The following is an 18,047-nucleotide window of genomic DNA, read 5'->3' on the forward strand; positions in this document are numbered from 1 at the left end:
TATTCAAAGGTACTGTGGTACAAGTCCATTTAGTGTTTTATAGATCATTAGTTGTATTTTATAATCTTTATAATATTTTTTCCAGGAGACAGAGCAGTGTGAAAAAGATAGAGGTGAATTGTTTAGATATTTTGGCTTCAGTAAGGACTAAGAATGGATGCTGCAAGCAGACCTAACTAGAGCTTGCCTATGCATCTTCTGGACCAGCCAGACAGCAAGGCATTACAATAATCCAACCTAGAGGTGAACAGTGAGATGATATAATTCTTTAGACCGAGACAGTGTTCTCTCTCTCTCTCTCTCTCTCTCTCTCTCTCTCTCTCTATATATATATATATATATATATATATATATATATATATATATATATATATATATATATATATATATATATATAATAGTCTAGAATAGTCACAAATGAGGTTTTCAAAGGAATTTATTATTTAAAATTATGTATTTAGGTTGTAAGAGGATTTCAGTCAGTAATTCATGTGGTGGCGAGTTAGCTGTGATCACAAACATTTGTGTTCGTGTGAAGTTTTGAGTTCTGATTTATACAAGCTTATTCATTAATATGTAAATATCTTCACAGCAGATTGTGAGAAACATATACATATGGAAAACAACTGTTCTAAGGATATCCAAGCCTGTACCTTTCAAGCATCTCGGGTTTATGAAAGAATGAAAGCTACAATAAATCCTGCTACTAATTAGGCATAATAATAGCATAATAGTATATAATTGTGTTTCATGATGGACTCAAATTCTGAGTTTAGGATATTTTTTTTTAGAACCAAACCCTTGATGATGCTTTTCTAAAGCTTTGTCTCACACATCTTTCTCTTGATGATTCTGTTTGTTTAGTTAAGTTCTCTAACAGACACTGGATCCATCCACAAACAGGTGTATATACTGTTTATCAAGATCACATAGCATATTACTTGCACTTGCAACAAATTAAGTGACTATTGATGTAAGTTGGTTGTACCAGAACTAATTTAGGAGTCGTAGAATAACTGGGTGAAATGCTTATGCAACCATTTATGCAATTTTTCTTATGGCCCTTAACTATTATGGCCTATTTTGTTTAAATTCATGACCTACAATTCATTTAATTTCAGTCCTAGGTTGTAATACAGCATTATGGAAACATTAAAGGAGATGAATACATCAAAGGGGACATTGTAAATATGTCATAAACTGTCATAGAAATGTAATTAGTCTCACTGAAAGTTAGTTCATTTATTTACAATATTTACTCTGAAGACCAAATAAATGAATGGATATAAATGTTAGACATCATGTAATTACGATGTTGTGCACCAAAAAAACTAGATGGATTGTTTTTTTTAAAACTGAACAAAAGGTTTTCTTTAAATGCTTGTTGTCTCTCAGCAAATGTTTGCTGTCTGCCTTGAAAATCTTCTGTAAAAAAGTAATAGCACTACTCTTTTTGAAACTGAAAAGTTTCTTTCTTTTTCAGGTCATTCCAAAGTGTTCTGTTGGCTATGCCCATTGTTCTGCAATGCCTCTGATTGATTTTTCTTCTTTTCTCAGCTTTAGGCTTTCTTCTATAGACAGCTCTCTGATCTTCACATTGGCCCATTCTTTTTAACAACACACAGACACACCAGGACAACAAGAACCACCAGTCTGTCATGTTCCAGTATTTTTTCTCACCTAATTATTTAGTGGTCTGATACAAAATGTGATATGTTCTAAGACATTTAACACATCTACATATAAATACCAGAAATTGATGGCTGAAATTAAAAACTCTCTTCTCATCTTCTGCTCTCAAACCCAAATGTCTTCACTCTACAGCAGAAACAATCGGATCGGCCTTGATGTTCCATTAGTTTTTGGAGGGGACTGTATTTCACTAAACTGTACAGTATGTAAACTGACCAGCAGCACCAATGAGCTCTGCTTCTTCCTTTGAAGCTTTATTTTTCTTTGTAATGTCTTCATACATATTTATTAAGAGGTTGGGTTGGACAGAGTGCTATCAATCAGGCACACTAATTTGAATATTATGCCATGTCCATTCATCTAGTGTTATCAGTATCTGCAGCTGCAGTTTAAGCTTTTTATTTTATAACTGGATGGTTAATAGAAAACTCAGGTGTGTATTATATAAACATGTTTAATATTACACACCAAAATCCTTGGGGATTTAAATCCTTTGGCTGATCTTACAGCACGTACCCCTTGCTGATTCTAGCACCACCGTAACAAAACCTTATTTTAACAGATTTTTTTTCAGGACTGGCAGAAAACAAATGTTTAAAAAAAAGTGCTAAAATAACAAAACCAAACAGATTTTGTAGTGAGTCAGAGACTGATTGCCTACTCAATCCTGATTGACAGGTTTATTGTCTCTGTTGTTTTAGAGGATGGACATGCTGATTCTCTTTAAATCTCTATAGCGCTCATATCTCTCCTGCAGTGATAAGACCAAAAAGTAAAAAATGAAATTTGAATTTGAATTGCTTTGGCACAGTTGGAAACACATCCACAACGCTAAACACACTAAATAGTACTTACAAAACAAAGGGGATGAGGTAGCTCAGTGTTTAAGGTGTTGGGCTACTGATCGGAAGGTCATGCTGGGCCCCTGAGAGAGGCCCTTAACCCCCAGTTGCTCAGTTGTAAGTCACTCTGGATAAGGGTGTGTGCTAAATGCCATAAATGTAAATGTATTTGATGGATGTGAGGAGAAATGTGGTAATGTTGTTTTTGCACTCATTCTGATTCATCTAGGTGTAAATTGCAAATAGGGAAGTGATGGAGGCTTAAATTGGTGTTATGTGGAAGCCCCCTAATATAACCTGTGAGGTAAAAAAAAAATAAAAAGTAGTAAAGCATAGTAAAGGAAATGTAACTAGGTAATTCACTTTTGTGTAGGGTCTGTATTGAGTTTTAACATTCAAAACAAGCATTCAAGGATATGGTTGGAATTGCATCAGACTATCAGAAAGATTTAATTTAATTTTGGACTGTTTTGCCTCTCCTTGGCTTTTGTCCATGTTTAGAGTGATTAGAGATGTCATACAGCAACCTGCTGTAGAATTTTTACCATATATTAATATATGCTATAGTGCACAATACAATACTTGATCATAGAACTTTAATGTTGGAGAGAACACCTACCAAAGCTAGTCTTTGTGTGTGTGTGTGTGTGTGTGTGTGTGTGTGTGTGTGTGTGTGTGTGTGTGTGTGTGTGTGTGTGTGTGTGTGTGTGTGTGTGTATGTATGTATGTATGTGTATATATATATATATATATATATATATATATATATATATATATATATATATATATATATATATATATATATATATATATATCAGTAGCATAACCTGGACTTCATAATGTCACAAACATCCCAAAGGCCGAAAGTATCAAGAGAAATCCATTAATGAAATAAAGTGAAGACGGTGAACTACAACACCCATAATTCGTCGCGCTACAATACGTCATCTCCGATCGACAAACAAAGGTAACCCTTCCACCGAGGTCTGTAGAAGAAGAAGCTGCTGTCAGAGGCGATCTGGGTAAGTTTTTACTTTTCGGTCTCAACAAGCTGGATTGGTTTTTAGCGCGTTTCAAAGCCATTGTGGCATCACCGCATGGCTAAACAGCAGGTTTTATTGTGGGTCAGAGAACTCACACACAGTCTGAACCAGTCAGCTGTGAGCACGCAGCTTTGGCAGACGCAAAGTTGGTGCTTTTTTTTTTTTTTTTTTGCGGTAGTAATAATTTCTTGCCCTTTAAACTCAAAACAAGTAAACACACCTGCTATTTTTCGATCTTGAACGCTACTGGCTGCTTGAAGCAAACGTCATGCTTTTATGTGCGCGTGCGCGATGGGCAAGGTTTGGGTTAAAGCAATAAAACTTGGGTTGAAATTCAAAACTTATTCTGCAGCCTGGACATTGTTCAAGTCCCTGTGTGAAACAGACGGTACTTTTCCAGTATCTAGTTCATGTATTTGTGTTAATTGGCCTCAGTGTTTCTGTAGAAGTTAAACATGTTCTATAAAATGTTTTGGTTTTTGTTTAATCTCCAAACTTGCTAATGAACCATGACCTGAATAAAGCAGGTGAATTATCAGTGAGTGCATACAAACAAATGTGATATAATGAGCACCTTTATTTATGTCATTAATCCTAATTTTACTCTTTTCTCCCTTTTTTAAAGGGGTGAGATTTTTATTCTACTGCTAGGATGAAGTTTTAGGCTTTATCATGTTATTATTTTAATACTGACTTACTTAAACATGATCTAAGGACAAATGAGATTTTTATTGCAAAATGCACTTTCAATTTATTGTTTTCACATTTTCAATAAACAGAACATTAGATCTTAGATCTTTATTTTTTTGCTTAGTATTTTAAAACAGAACTACAATGCTCCAGGACAAAACAGGGAGCAGATGAAAGTCTTGGCTCATTGTCATACTATTAATAGACACTTCTCTGATAACTAGGTGAAGGTTAATGTGGTTGTAATGATAAATAAAGATCACTCGTGTAGCTGTGGTGTGTATATTTATATTAATTGCTGTTAATTAATATTAATTGCCGAATATAATGTAATAGATTAAACACTAAATGTAATAAAAATTTTATATTTGGTTCCATACAATTAAATAGGAAAAAATATCCACACTTTAGATGATGTTAGAATTAAATGGGTTATTTATATATTGTAAACTGAATCCTAGTCTTCTAGTTCATGTGGATTGTAATGTTTAGACAGACAGACAGACAGAGACATGGACAAGTAAAATAAGATCAAGTAAATTATAATATTGTGACATAAAATTGCATATAATCAAAAAAGTACATTTGAGGGATGATGTTTACTAAAAAAAAATTCTCATGAGTTTGAATATTTTTACATTTAAATAAACTATTAGTACAGTGTAACAGCAGACAGGAAAACTTGTAGATGCACTGAAATGAACTGAAAAATTAACATTTAAATATTATTCAAAATACAATTTTTTTTTCAGGTTGATTTTGTGAACTAACCTGTTTTTATCTGTGGGTTTATTATCAGTTGTTCAGAGAGAGAGAGAGGGAGAGAGAAAGAGAGAGAGATGGCGCTAGCTGGAGTGCGTGTGATTGAGTTAGCTGGACTTGCACCTGCACCCTTCTGTGGCATGATCCTGTCTGATTTCGGGGCCCGAGTGATTCGCATAGATCGGACAAAGGTCTCCATGGCGATGGACTCACAAGCGAGAGGCAAACAGTCTGTGGCCTTGAACCTGAAGAGTCCACAAGGTGTGGTGGTGCTGAAAAAACTGTGCCTTCAGTCAGATGTTGTTCTTGAACCCTTCCGAAAAGGTCAGTCGAAATAAAATGGGCACAATGTTCTCAAAAGTAGACAATTAGCTGAGACACTTTTGTGTTAAAAACACTAATGTGTTAAAAATAAACCTGAAAAGTTAACGTGCTTGTTTTCTCACAAGAAGTTGAAGTAATTGTATGTGAGATGTACACTTAAATCAAACATTATTGAAAAAACCTTCAGCAGTTAAACAAAAGCTCAGAAATATACAAACTGTCTGTCAAAAATTCCTGATGGTTTCTGCTAGAACACTATTGAATTCATCATTTCCTTGAGCCGAAGCTCAGTAGCCGAAGCTCAGTAGCCGAAGCTCAGACAGCTGCAAATTACAGCTTTATATTAAAGAGTTATATTATGAATGTGTTTAATTTCTAACAGTTTCCTAGAAATGCTTTTGCAATAGATTACAAGTTACTTAAATACTTAAATAAATCGTATGTTAAGTAATCATGTTTAAGAGGGTTAAACCATTTTTATTGGTTAAAATCAATAAAAAACGATTAATAAAGTCAGTGTATATTTATATATATTTTTTATTTTGGTGCTGGGATTTAAGTTTGTGCTGTGCTTTATATCTCTGTACTGGGTTAAAGGTGTAATGGAAAAGTTGGGTTTGGGTCCTGAAGAGCTGCTGAAGGAAAATCCTCGCCTTATTTATGCTCGACTCACTGGATATGGCCAGAGTGGTTCATATGCCAAAGCTGCAGGACACGACATTAACTACCTGGCCATGTCAGGTACATAACTCACCTCCACATGCTGCTACACCGATGACACTGATTTTCTCTTTATACCCCAGAGCTGTTGAAGTATGAATTCTGATTGGTCAGAATGTTCTCATTAATTCTCTTTAACAGCAGATCTGACAATAATAAATCTGTAAATCGCAAGTTTATAATGAATGAGTTTTTAGATTCAATCTAATGGTAGTGTCTTGTATATAGGTCTAATCTAGATACAATTTCTAGAAATTGTATCAGTTCATTTAGAATCTGATTGTTCATTTTTTAGAGCTTTGGTATTGTTTATTTTTATATTACAGCATCCCTTATTTCTCCAAGGCTAATCATTTACTCATGAAAGAAGGATCTGTTGTGTTGTGGGAGCTGATTATACTCTGTGTGTGTGCGTCTGTGTGTGCGTCTGTGTGTGCGCGTGTCTGTGTGTGTCTGTCTTTCTGTGTCTGTCTGTCTGTCTTTCTGTGTCTGTCTGTCTGTCTTGCCAGTCATGCCAACAAAATAGTCCCTGAGCATGAAACTGTGCTCTTCATTTGCAGTGACTTTAAAAAGTGACAGTGTATAAATCATATTCATGTAACAAAATAGAAGAAAAGAACTATCCATCTTCCTGCTTAGTCTCGTTGTGCTTTTTGCCACTCACTGTTTCTCACATCTGTAATTTGGTAGGAGCTTAGAGCAGAAACACATTTATGGCATTTCTAATAAATCTGCAATAAACAACAACATGAAATCTGGCTACTTTCCATTTCCATGCTCCATATGTTCACAGCATTATCTGAAACTTTTTGAATTAAAAGATGTAATAGTCAATATTTATTTCTTACTTTTACCAAAATCGTATAAAAAGTTAAGATAAGCTGTGTAAAAGCCATTTGAATATGCTTCCCGGAAGCAGGGATTCACAAACCCATGTGGTAATAACAGATGTCATAAATCTACCTAACTCTTCTGAGAATTTTTTTATTTTTTTGTTTACCTAAGCGTAAGGCAAGATAATGTTCTGTAACAGCTTTCTTATTGTTTCTATAGCAACAACTCCTTCACATGGATTTGTATAGAACGCACTACATTTTAAACATAGCTTCTGTATAATCATTATAATCTATATCTATCATTATATGTTTTCTCTAAGGAGATGTTTTTCACATTTGTGGAAGGAGTCTCCAGTGTCACAGCTTTGAAAGTGTTGCAACACAGGAAAGCATTTAGGGCAGCTGTTTATTTCTGCTTATCTGACTGAGAATCGGTGGCAGTATCTTGAATATTTCCTCTTGTATCTGTCTGGAACAGGACTACTGTCCATGTTGGGCCGGAGCTCAGAGAAGCCCTATGCCCCGCTGAACTTGGTGGCTGACTTTGCAGGAGGAGGCCTGATGTGTGCTTTGGGGATCGTTCTGGCTTTGCTGGAGAGGAGCAAATCAGGCCAGGGCCAAATCGTCGATGCTAGCATGGTGCGTCCTCTGACACACACTGACACATTTGCACCAGACAACATTCAGTAAGCGTAATGAATAAGCAAAAGCTGTCTGTGGGAAAAGCAGAAGCTGCTTAAAGTCTCTGAGATCTCTGTGGCTTGTGCTGATACAGAACAAATGACTGACTGGAGAATTGCATGAAAGGGCAGATGTACAGATGGCCACACACATGTGATTGTGATGTATAGTGTGTGTGTGTGTGTGTGTGTGTGTGTGTGTGTGTGTGTGTGTGTGTGTGTATAAACACTTCATTCATTTTATCAGGAACAATTTGTATAGTTATCTAGTTTTTTGCATCGTAATGGAAAGGAAAAACATACATACAGATACAGGGAAAGCACTTCATTTAATGTTCACATCAAATATGTGACTGATTGTTGAATGGTTTTCCGGGACATTTCTGTCTTTGTATAGTTTATCGATAACAGCATCTCTGACAATAGTGCAGCTGCAGATCACAGCTTTATATTAATCTTGCTGTCCTAAAGTAACTGCTTACTATGTTTGACCTGACACTTCATCTAAACCTATTAATAATCATGTTTAAAGTTGTCAGGAAAGTGCAAGATAACAGGCATTAAATGTAAAATGGATATAAATGTAAAAAGGCATGAAGCATCCGGTCAGAATCCAGAATTCAACAGCACTCTGACAGAAACGTTTTTTTCTCAAGTTTCAGCAATATCTGAAAGAGTTAATTAAGACTTTGTGTATCTTTGTATAACACCAAGCCAGTGTGCTGATAGAAACTCTGCCACTGCCAACAATCCTCAAATACCGATGAAATCTAATGTAAACACTATGGAGAGTATTGAAGAAAATCTATTTCAGATTATTTGACCTTGCTGTGATCCTGTATATTGTTTCATATTAATCCAACAACATTTCACCATTCGTTCTTAAATTTGAGATTCGATGAGAATCTCACAGACAAGCCTGAAAGTGTGATAAAGTCTGTCTTGGTGTAAGAGCAGCAAACACTTCCCAGCATGTTGGTAAGGGAAAACTTTAAACTTTAATTGTATATATTAATTAATTTATTTTTGTCCTTATTTTTTTCCCCTTCTTTTTAGTTTTATTTATTTACTTACTTACTTACTTACTTTTTTTTTTATTTATAATTTTTAAAAGCGCTATACAAATAAATTTCATTTGAATTAGAAAATAATTGGCTGTAATGAATGATTTAGCATTTAGTAATTACAGCTATAATTAACACTGTTAATTAAAATAATAATAATAAAAAAAATATAAAAAATATTATGCTTAGAAAATGTCAACTTTTTCGGCATCACTTCTGTGATGGAAAGTTGAAGTGGCAAACAAAGTTAGGACAAGGAATCACAAATGATGCATTAATGTTGCTTTTAAATATTAATGGGGTTAAATGTCTGAAAGAAGGGTTGCCATGTGTGGCTTTAACGTAGGAGCAACCAGAGGATAGAGAGATTTTGCACTGGAAATTGAAGCATGAAATATTCATGCCTGCTGACGGATGAGTTTTAATCCATGCTATTTCTAAACATACAGACACACGCACACACACATGTCACACAGCTGCTTTTCTCTCGTGTGTGCTGTCGTCTACACTACAGCATATCAATATTTCTTGTTAGAAGTCATGGTCATAAACATACAAGAAGAATGATCATGTAGCTGTGCAGTATGTAGATACAGACATAATAACCGCAAGAAAATCATATTAATATACAGTCATTGAAAAAAATTAGGACACCCCATTAAATATTCAGTTCTTTATTAAGAAATGTCAACTTGTCAATTTCTGATCTTGTTTTAATTTGTACCTGTAGATGAAAGTGATGCAATTGGGGACACTGACTCTACATTTAAACTACACACCTTTTAAACATGTCATTGAACAAAACACATTGTGATTGGCTGCTTTACATGTCAGTCACAAGCCCTATTACTCGGTCCTTGGCCAATAAATGCTGCTTTGGAATCCAGACCGTCTGCTGTCAGTCCGCAGCTCTGGCTACATGAGAGAGCCTAATTCTTTTTGAGACACTGTCAGCACATCTGGAAGGGTTCTATTCCTCTTCAGCAATATGATCAGTTGTAGTGCACCTCAGTGAGTCTTTTTATCGGTACATTTACTCAAACTCAGAAGTGTAACATAGGATCTGGTTGTTTTACCAGATTAGATTATTGTGAATACCATTTTTCGTGTGCAAGTGAACGATTTGTATAAACTGCACCCGAATGTGTGCGAGTGTGTGTCAGCTGCTAGTTTTCTACTCCATTTCCCTCATCTGTGTTTCTTCTGCTGAAACATGCTTTAAATTACAGAAGGTTAATAAATGCTGATAAATTCCTGAACTCTGGTGTGGAACCTGTTTCCTTAAGTTAATTAAGATTTTCATTTTGTTCACTGTGGACTGAATTCTACTCGCTGCTGAGCACTGCCTAATGCATATGTTTAATATTAAAATTTGGATTAATATAGTGTGTGTGAGATGAAGTGAAGCTACTTTACCATGCTAAGCATAGTCTTCACTATCCTTTGGCTGAAAGTCTGATGCAGATTGCACACAAAATTGGAAACACTTCATGGAGTTTTGGATTTCCAGGAGAAGTGAGCGTTAAAAAACTCGACAATCGGCCTGGTACCAAAGCTGCCGTGACGCTTTGCTCCCCTCATGGAAGAAGAAAGTTAAAACTGTGACCATGAGTGCTTTTGTGGATTGTGGATTTGCTGTTTTGAGACAATTTACATTGTTAAAGCACTATACAAATAAATAGATAAGATCAACGCTGGATTTTCCAAATCATGTGAAGTTCGTGGTATAGACTCATTAATTGGATTTTTACCTTACATATCAGCCAGACTCCCTCTTGGGCAATCCTTGGTCAATAAAAGCTGCTATGGAGTCCAGACTTCCTTTCATCAGTCTGAAATTCTGCCTATAAGAGACGACCCCAAGTATGATTACTTTTGAGAGACTACACATCTGGAAGAGTTCTATTCCATTTAAACTACAGCAGTAATTTGTAAATAATTAACATTTTTTATTTAGTAATAAATAACAAATCTTTTATAGCTACATTGATTGCTGTAGAGCTGGTGGTTCCTTTACCAAGTCTCTCTTTTTTCTCTTTATTAGTATGTAAAAAGTATGTAAACCTGTCCTAAAGAATGTCTAATGTTTTCCAACTTTACCTTTTACTCTTTTTTGACACCGAAAATGTTATCATAACTCTTGTTTCCTTTCAAAAACTTTAGTCCATCAATGATTATAGAACTTTCTTTAATCAATAACATGCTTTTGAAATTCTATTTAGCATTAAGTTAAAATTACGCAGACAGTTTGCCATAAAAGTCCCCGAGCTTAACTCTAGAGATGACGATGCTATAGACTAAGCTCAATAATATAAACCTGTGATTTGCAGCTGAACTATTGACAATGCTGCTGTTCTAGATAATATATCCATACTAATCAGGACCATGACCAGAATCCAGAATTCAACAGCACTTTAGTTTAATTGACCAAAAAATCCAGCATGTTCATTTTCTTTTATTAAGTTATTTGTGGTATATTAATGTTTACTTTGTTACATAATCTCAGTAAAGGGACCCTTGGTGTAAAATGTTATTTAAATAAACCACTGATGTAAATTAAAACCTTGGATAAAAGTGAATTAAAATGTGCTTGTTTTTTAAAATCTCCAAATACACATGTGCTGTGTGTACACACGTTATAATGTTTTCATTAAGTGTGTAATCCTACGCTGATGCGTGAGAATGCAGATTTGTTACAGTCTGCGCTTCAGTGAGTGATGTCTCATTACATTTCTCCTTGCTTCCTTACTTTGCATTTAATAAGAAGGAAGAGGGAGGAAGCAAGATGTGAGGAATAGAAACAAGGAGGTGTAATTTAAAGAGATGAGTCAGAAGCTCATTCATTGATGAGGGACGTCGCTAACTTTAGATAGTCGCTGGAAATGATCGACTTTGAGCCTCATGTCCTCAAATTTTGAGGACATGTACACATTATGGTTTTATTATCTCACACAATTCTACTTAAATACAACATCTGTGCATATTACCATCTTCCATGTTCACTGTCTATGCTTAGACCTGCATTATACACTTTATAGATTAGTTTTGATTAAAACAGTTTGTCAACTGTGAAAATCACAGAGCCTCAATGCATATATAACCTCCAACACATGGCTGAATCTATGTAAACATGATGCATTTCAGATGTACTTTTTTTCCGGATACATGGGAAACATAATTGCGCAATTACACGCAGTGCAAATCTTTAGTGCAGTATGGCTGCTATCGTGATATTTAGCTCTTTTCTGACAAGCGGTAATGACTTCTGCCATATAATTCCCTTAACAGCTTCCCTGCACCTGTGAGATGTAACACAGCTTTGGCAGTAACTAGCACATGTATCCTCATCACTGTTATACAAGTTAAATGGTCTGACAGCCAAATCACACTGTGCCTAATTCAAATTTGATTATCTTTGTCCACTCACATAAGCGTGGAAATTTTTATTGAGGCTGTAGCATTTAGAACAAATCCCACCTTTGTTTTGTTTGCAGAAAACTCTTGAGAAAAGTTTGGCTAATGTTGCAGACATTTTCATTTAAATCATTCAGTACAGCATCCTGTACTAGGCTCCATTCTTTATCGACAAGCTGGATTAGAGTTAGCAGAGAAAAATCTGAGAGATTTGAGAATGTTAGATAACTAGAGAGAGCATCTAATGGAGATTATTTAGATCATCTGCGATAATTGAGATACTTGGGATAATTAATATGAGATAATCTGTCATAATTGAGATGACTTGTCTGAAAGAACTAGGAGTAATATGAATAATATGTAGCTGAGATAATTGTGAAAATCTGAGATAAAGATGTTACATTATAGACCTAACTGAGATAGTCTGATAACAGAGAGAACTCTGACAGAGATCTTGGATAACTGAGTTTATGAGCAGGTAGACATGAATAAAGCTTATCAAATTACTCAGTAACAGCTTCATGTACATTAATTAAAATCTGGAGAGTTTTGGAATAACATTTAATGGCTGTATTTTTGTGTTTTTATTTATTTATTTATTTATTCCTGATATATTTGATGCATTTATGTATAAACCAAATCAAAGACGCATTATTTATAAACCCATGTATGTTTGAGATATCTAAGATCTGTTTTTTAAAAAAACATTATGCTAAAACAAGGTCTTAATTTTGAGAAAACCAATAAATTACAATATAAATTACAATAATCCAAAGACAAAATTTCATGTAATAATTCGTTAAATAATGTTTTCAGATATTGTAATGCTTAGTCACAATTTTAAGTAGACAAATTTCTATTTGTTTATCGTGTGTGTGTGTGTGTGTGTGTGTGTGTGTGTGTGTGTGTGTGTGTGTGTGTGTGTGTGTGTGTGTGTGTGTGTGTGTGTGTGTGTGTGTGTGTGTGTGTGTGCATACAGGTGGAGGGAGCAGCGTATGTGGGTTCCTTTATGTGGAAGTCTCGCAGTCTTGGTCTGTGGAACCGGCCTCGTGGGGAGAACATGCTGGACAGTGGCGCTCCTTTCTATGACACTTATCAGACATCTGATGGGAAGCATGTGGCTGTGGGGGCCATCGAACCTCAGTTCTATGATCAGCTGATCCGAGGTGAGCATACGCATCTTTTCCTTTTCCCAACTTTTTACTAATTTACTTACTGGCTAGGAGGATAGAAAAGTCCGTATATCAAACAATTTGATATATGCACTATAAAACATTTGTGAACCTCCTGCTGCAAGGACACACACCACAGGTAATGAAGAAATGGACAGGTTTTTGTGTAATACTATTACACAATACATTTGTATCATATAAAGATTGTCATTGCAATCTACAACATTGAGAATCTATACAAAGGCCATATTCTCGTTGCACAGCTGCCTGAATCGAAATGCTGTAAGAGCCCAAGACATTTTCCAGTGACTTCCATGCTGAGGAGCAAAATAAAAAAAAAAAAAGGTGCTAATGGAGACAATTTACAATTGGATGTTGTTTCTTCTTTGTTGATTCAAAGCTGGGTTGATCACTTTAGAGGCGTCACAATTTTACAGGCATCACTGATCACCATTGTTCCATATGAACAGTCACTGTTTCCAACAACCAATCAGTGAGCAGCATGGTTCCCATTAATTATTGAATAATCACTGTTGTTCCCTAGGACCAATCAATGCTCACTACTGTTTTCGTTCATATTAATTTACACACCATATCTCCATACCTCACATGACTTTCAGGAGTAAATCACACTGTAAGCGATAAATGAATCTAAAAAAATTTTTTTTTTGCATTGATTAAGTCCGCTGCTTTATACTTATATACATAAAAAAAAAAAACATCTGAAATCGCCCACACAGGTATGGAACAGCATCCTATAGACAGATAAAAATACCAGAATGATGAGAAGACAAGAGTTTAGAAAAGGAAAAGTTGGAAGAATACCACCACATCTTACGGCAGGGGGATGTATGGCTGCTAACGGAACTACTTCGGTTTATTGTTGATGTGAATGCTGACAAAAGCAGCAGGATGAATTGAGAAGTGTAGATGGCTCTTCTATTTGCTCAGATTAAGTCCAAATGTTCAATCTGAAGCAGTTCACAGTGCAGATTAACAGTAATGTGAAGCTTAGTGTGAAAGCAACCTGAAAAGATTTTTACAAAAAATGGAGTATACTGTAATGGCCTTATTAATTCACCTGAGTTGAATTCAGTTCATGATGTTTTTTACTTACTGAAGACTATATTGTGTCAGAGAACAAACAGGAATTGAAGACATCTGCAGTAAACAAGGACTGGCAAAGAATAGCACCAAGACAAAAGCAGCCTATGTCCATGAATTCTGGCAGTTATTGACCTTAAAGAATTAGCAAATGACAGTTTAATTTATTATTGTTAGTTCATACAATTACTTTTGGTCCCTTAAACACATATAAAGAGTGCTTAAATGCTTCAATTCCAATTCCATTTGTGAATGTCCAGATTTTTATGGAACTCTTTCTTGTTAGTAATAAAAAAAAATGCTGGACAAGCCATGCCCAATAGTGACAACATCCACAAGAGAGATATTACAAGTGACCTGACTGGAAAGTACATGCTAATGTGAATGTAATGTGATATTATTACTACTTTGGAAAAGTGAAATCAAATAATAACCTCCAATATGTTTGACTACAAGGTTCTCAAGGTCGCTGTGTTTTCTGTTCCTGTTTTCAAAGACACAAGTTGCTTTAGGATAAATTTGAAAACTTGATTCTCGAGGATGCTTCTCATGTATGTGAATGCAGACTCCCAACTAATCACCTAAGTGATCTGAGTTCAGGTGATGCTTGTGTTTGGCCCTCTTAATCCTCTTATGCAAGCTAAAATTGCACTTTTACTATTCAAATTCAATTCATTCCAAATTAGGGAACTAAACCCAAAGAACCAGAGAAGAACCAAACTTCTTTGAAATTGCACTCTTCAATTTTTCCATTGTCCTAAATGCATCAAGTCTGAAGTTCACCTTCTTTAACGTTGCACTGCAGCTATGTTTAATGGAGCTAAAAAAGAACGGAGGCTCCAGTTTTGCAGTGTTGACTCACTTGGCTTTGTGAAGTTACTCAGTGCCTCAAACAGACTTGTTAATGAGACTGTTGTTTCTGACACTGTGTTCTCTATAAGCATGGACAAAAGGGCAGTCACAGAGAGGAAAACAGTCAGAGATCCATCACTTTTTTTACCTCTTGACCGAGTTTGTCATTACTCTGCACCAACTAGGTGTGGCCTAGATTCTATAGTTGGAGCTGTATGATGTTGATTAGATTCAGGGTGACGGAGGTAGGAATGGCACCTAGTATAATTATTTCCTTCTATTTTCTTTTCTGCTTAATCCTTGTGAAGTTTCATTTATTTATTATAAAATTTTACATTCTATATTATTTTTTAATTTGTAGACTTATTGTTAACCCTTTGTTTTTAACCCAGGCCTTGGATTGGATGCTGCCTCCCTCCCGCCACAGATGAGCATCTCTGATTGGCCAGAGCTTAGGCAGACGTTCCACCGGGTGTTTGCACAGAAGACTCAGGCAGAGTGGAGTAGAATCTTTGACGGGACAGACGCCTGCGTGACCCCGGTCCTACCTCTGGATGAAGCCGGATCACATCCCCATAATCGGGAGAGGGGCTCATTTCTGAAGGACGCTCAGGGAGAGGTCAGTCCTCGTCCGGCACCTGTCCTATCTCGCACTCCGGCTCAGCCGTGTCTCTCTCGAGACCCTGTCGTGGGTGAAAACACTCGCTCCGTGATGGAGGAGTATGGCTTTGATCCAGCTCATATCGAGCAGCTCCTGTCAGCCGGTGTAGTGGAGTGCAATGAAACCAAAGCACGTCTGTAAGACGATGAATCAGCGGCATCAGCAGTGAATCATTCATTTCACACACACGCAAAAAAACTGCCGTCTTTTATACTTACCGCCTTCAGCAAAGAACTGACGTGTTAAGAGGGATTAAGCTCAAAATAACCATCCATTCATACAGAGGTTTTTATCTGAGTGTGCAGACGGATGATTTTTTGGTCTGCGGTGAAATGCTTTGCCTTTTAAGTACACAAGATCTTTAGTGTGATACGTATTCCTGAAATCTAAAGACTGTCATCAGCGTAATTAAGGCTTCAGTTTGTAGCTGAGAATTTTCCTCCTGGATGTTTAATAATAACTGTCTCCATCCATAGCTTGGTTTAAATAACACAAAGAACCAGCATGATGTCCTCCAGAATTAATGGCACCTTTAGTAAAGGGAGCGAGAGAGAGGAGGGAGGGAGAGAGGGAGGATTTTTATGTTATTTCTGTACGAGAGAAAGAGTAAAGATTTTTATCTGCCCTGTGTGAGAGAGAGAGAACTGACATTTGTAATGACTGAAGTGAACTAGACCACAAGTTGGCTTGCCAATGAACAAACCTTAAGCGATTGCCTTGTGGATGCTGGTATTGATTTTGGAGGATTTTTTTGTGTGTGTAAATGAACATGATTTGGAAACGATTCCCATTATCACTATCAATATTGATGCATCTTGTATATTTTTGATGAAACTGATTGATGAATGACAAAAGGGGTACATATGTTCATGTATGTAACATGTAACCTCATAGTTATAACCCCAGGAACATGCAAACACGATCAAAGTCAACAACAATGTTCCTGGAGACTTAATAGCAAATGATGAGGTTTTTTTTTCTTTCTTTTTCAGTGGATGACAATTTGTTTGCATTTATTTCAACATGTCAATCATTTAGCCAGATTGTTTGACACGGGGTTGGAGAAAAGAAAATGTCAGAGAAAATTCTAATACAGTTTTTGTTATGCTAAAAAACATTTGTTATACAATGACTTTATATAAAGGGTGCCGTTATTTGTGGAGTTCACTATTAAGGATCATGTAAAAACAGTGAACTGTCCTGTGTCCATTCTGTAAATTTTTGCTTTCTAATTTTCTGTTTTAAGAAATGAGATGAAATGAACTGATGATTGAGTCATGAATAAACAGTTTTCCATAAATTCTGAATCTTGTTTGCTAGAAAAAAAAATGTGCTAATACTATTTAGAGAGCAGGTTTAAAATGATTTATGTTTATTGGGGGGGGGGGGGGGGTGTTATAAAGGCACATTGTATATTGTTGAGCTGGCAGTAAATAACACTAATGAGGGTCAGGTATAGTCTAGCAAAGGACCACAGAAGTCAGCATGACGGGAAATTGACTGAACCAGAAAGCCAGAGATTTGTTATATAAGAGAAAACTAATAAGTGGCTTGATATTGTACAAAACTGGAATATACTCTGTGTTTGAGTTGCTTGAAATCAGAAACAAAGTTCACACCGCTTCAGACCTGATCAGAAATACTCACACATGCATTGTCTGTATCAGTGTTATTGTAAATAACAAATAACTTAATACTATGCAATATTTTATTTCATGTTATTCCAGTGACCGTCCCTTTTGATCTCAGGGCACTTCATATGTATTTAAACTAAAAAAGTGAAGAATGATGTTCCAGAAAGTTCTATATTAATTCCCTTCTTGTTCACTTTTATATCCAGAATATATAAAGGCCATATGTCTCATAACATTCTATGTATTTAGTAGGCATTATTTATGCAAAGCAGCATTACAGAGGTTAATGAAGAAAAAAATCAATACATGTCTGATGTACTAGTGCTTGGCTTCTTTGGTATTGGTATCATACCGTCTTATAAATACTACTAAGATAGTGGTAACAATTCACAATAAAGTTTGCTATGTGATGTAATGCGTTTTCATAAATAAATTTAACCCTGTGTGTAATGCTTATGAAAGCATTATAACATGATATAACTATGACCCTGGCACAAAGGGTTTCCAAAATGTCTTAGTTTAGACTGGAGATTTAAATGAAAGAGGTTTTGTTTAAG

At 35.8% G+C, this 18,047-nt stretch overlaps 1 protein-coding gene across 3 annotated transcripts; it reads left to right on the plus strand.

Moving 5' to 3' along the window:
* The first annotated feature begins 3,422 nt into the window (after positions 1-3,422).
* amacr (alpha-methylacyl-CoA racemase) lies at positions 3,423-17,156 on the plus strand. 3 transcript variants are annotated; one of them, XM_027140038.2, is made up of 6 exons: positions 3,423-3,556; positions 5,067-5,353; positions 5,951-6,094; positions 7,388-7,548; positions 13,047-13,233; positions 15,588-17,156. In XM_027140038.2, the coding sequence occupies exons 2-6, from the start codon at positions 5,107-5,109 to the stop codon at positions 15,995-15,997; spliced, it is 1,149 nt and encodes a 382-aa protein (XP_026995839.2). In that variant the 5' UTR covers positions 3,423-3,556; positions 5,067-5,106; the 3' UTR covers positions 15,998-17,156. The 3 variants fall into 3 exon arrangements, with proteins under 3 accessions (XP_026995839.2, XP_026995842.2, XP_026995841.2); XM_027140040.2 differs by lacking the exon at positions 3,423-3,556 and adding an exon at positions 3,824-3,965; XM_027140041.2 differs by lacking the exon at positions 5,951-6,094.
* The last annotated feature ends 891 nt before the right edge of the window (positions 17,157-18,047 follow it).

The sequence above is a fragment of the Tachysurus fulvidraco genome, chromosome 21 (assembly GCF_022655615.1).
Source record: "Tachysurus fulvidraco isolate hzauxx_2018 chromosome 21, HZAU_PFXX_2.0, whole genome shotgun sequence".
In the NCBI taxonomy this organism is placed as follows: Eukaryota; Metazoa; Chordata; class Actinopteri; order Siluriformes; family Bagridae; genus Tachysurus; species Tachysurus fulvidraco.

Bases quoted from the DNA above. Each gene is read 5' to 3' on its own strand.
- amacr (XM_027140038.2), top strand. From the start codon at position 5,107: ATGGCGCTAGCTGGAGTGCGTGTGATTGAGTTAGCTGGACTTGCACCT. The intron at 6,095-7,387 runs GTACATAACTCA...TGTCTGGAACAG, and splicing joins TAACTACCTGGCCATGTCAG to GACTACTGTCCATGTTGGGC. The intron at 13,234-15,587 runs GTGAGCATACGC...TTTTTAACCCAG, and splicing joins CTATGATCAGCTGATCCGAG to GCCTTGGATTGGATGCTGCC.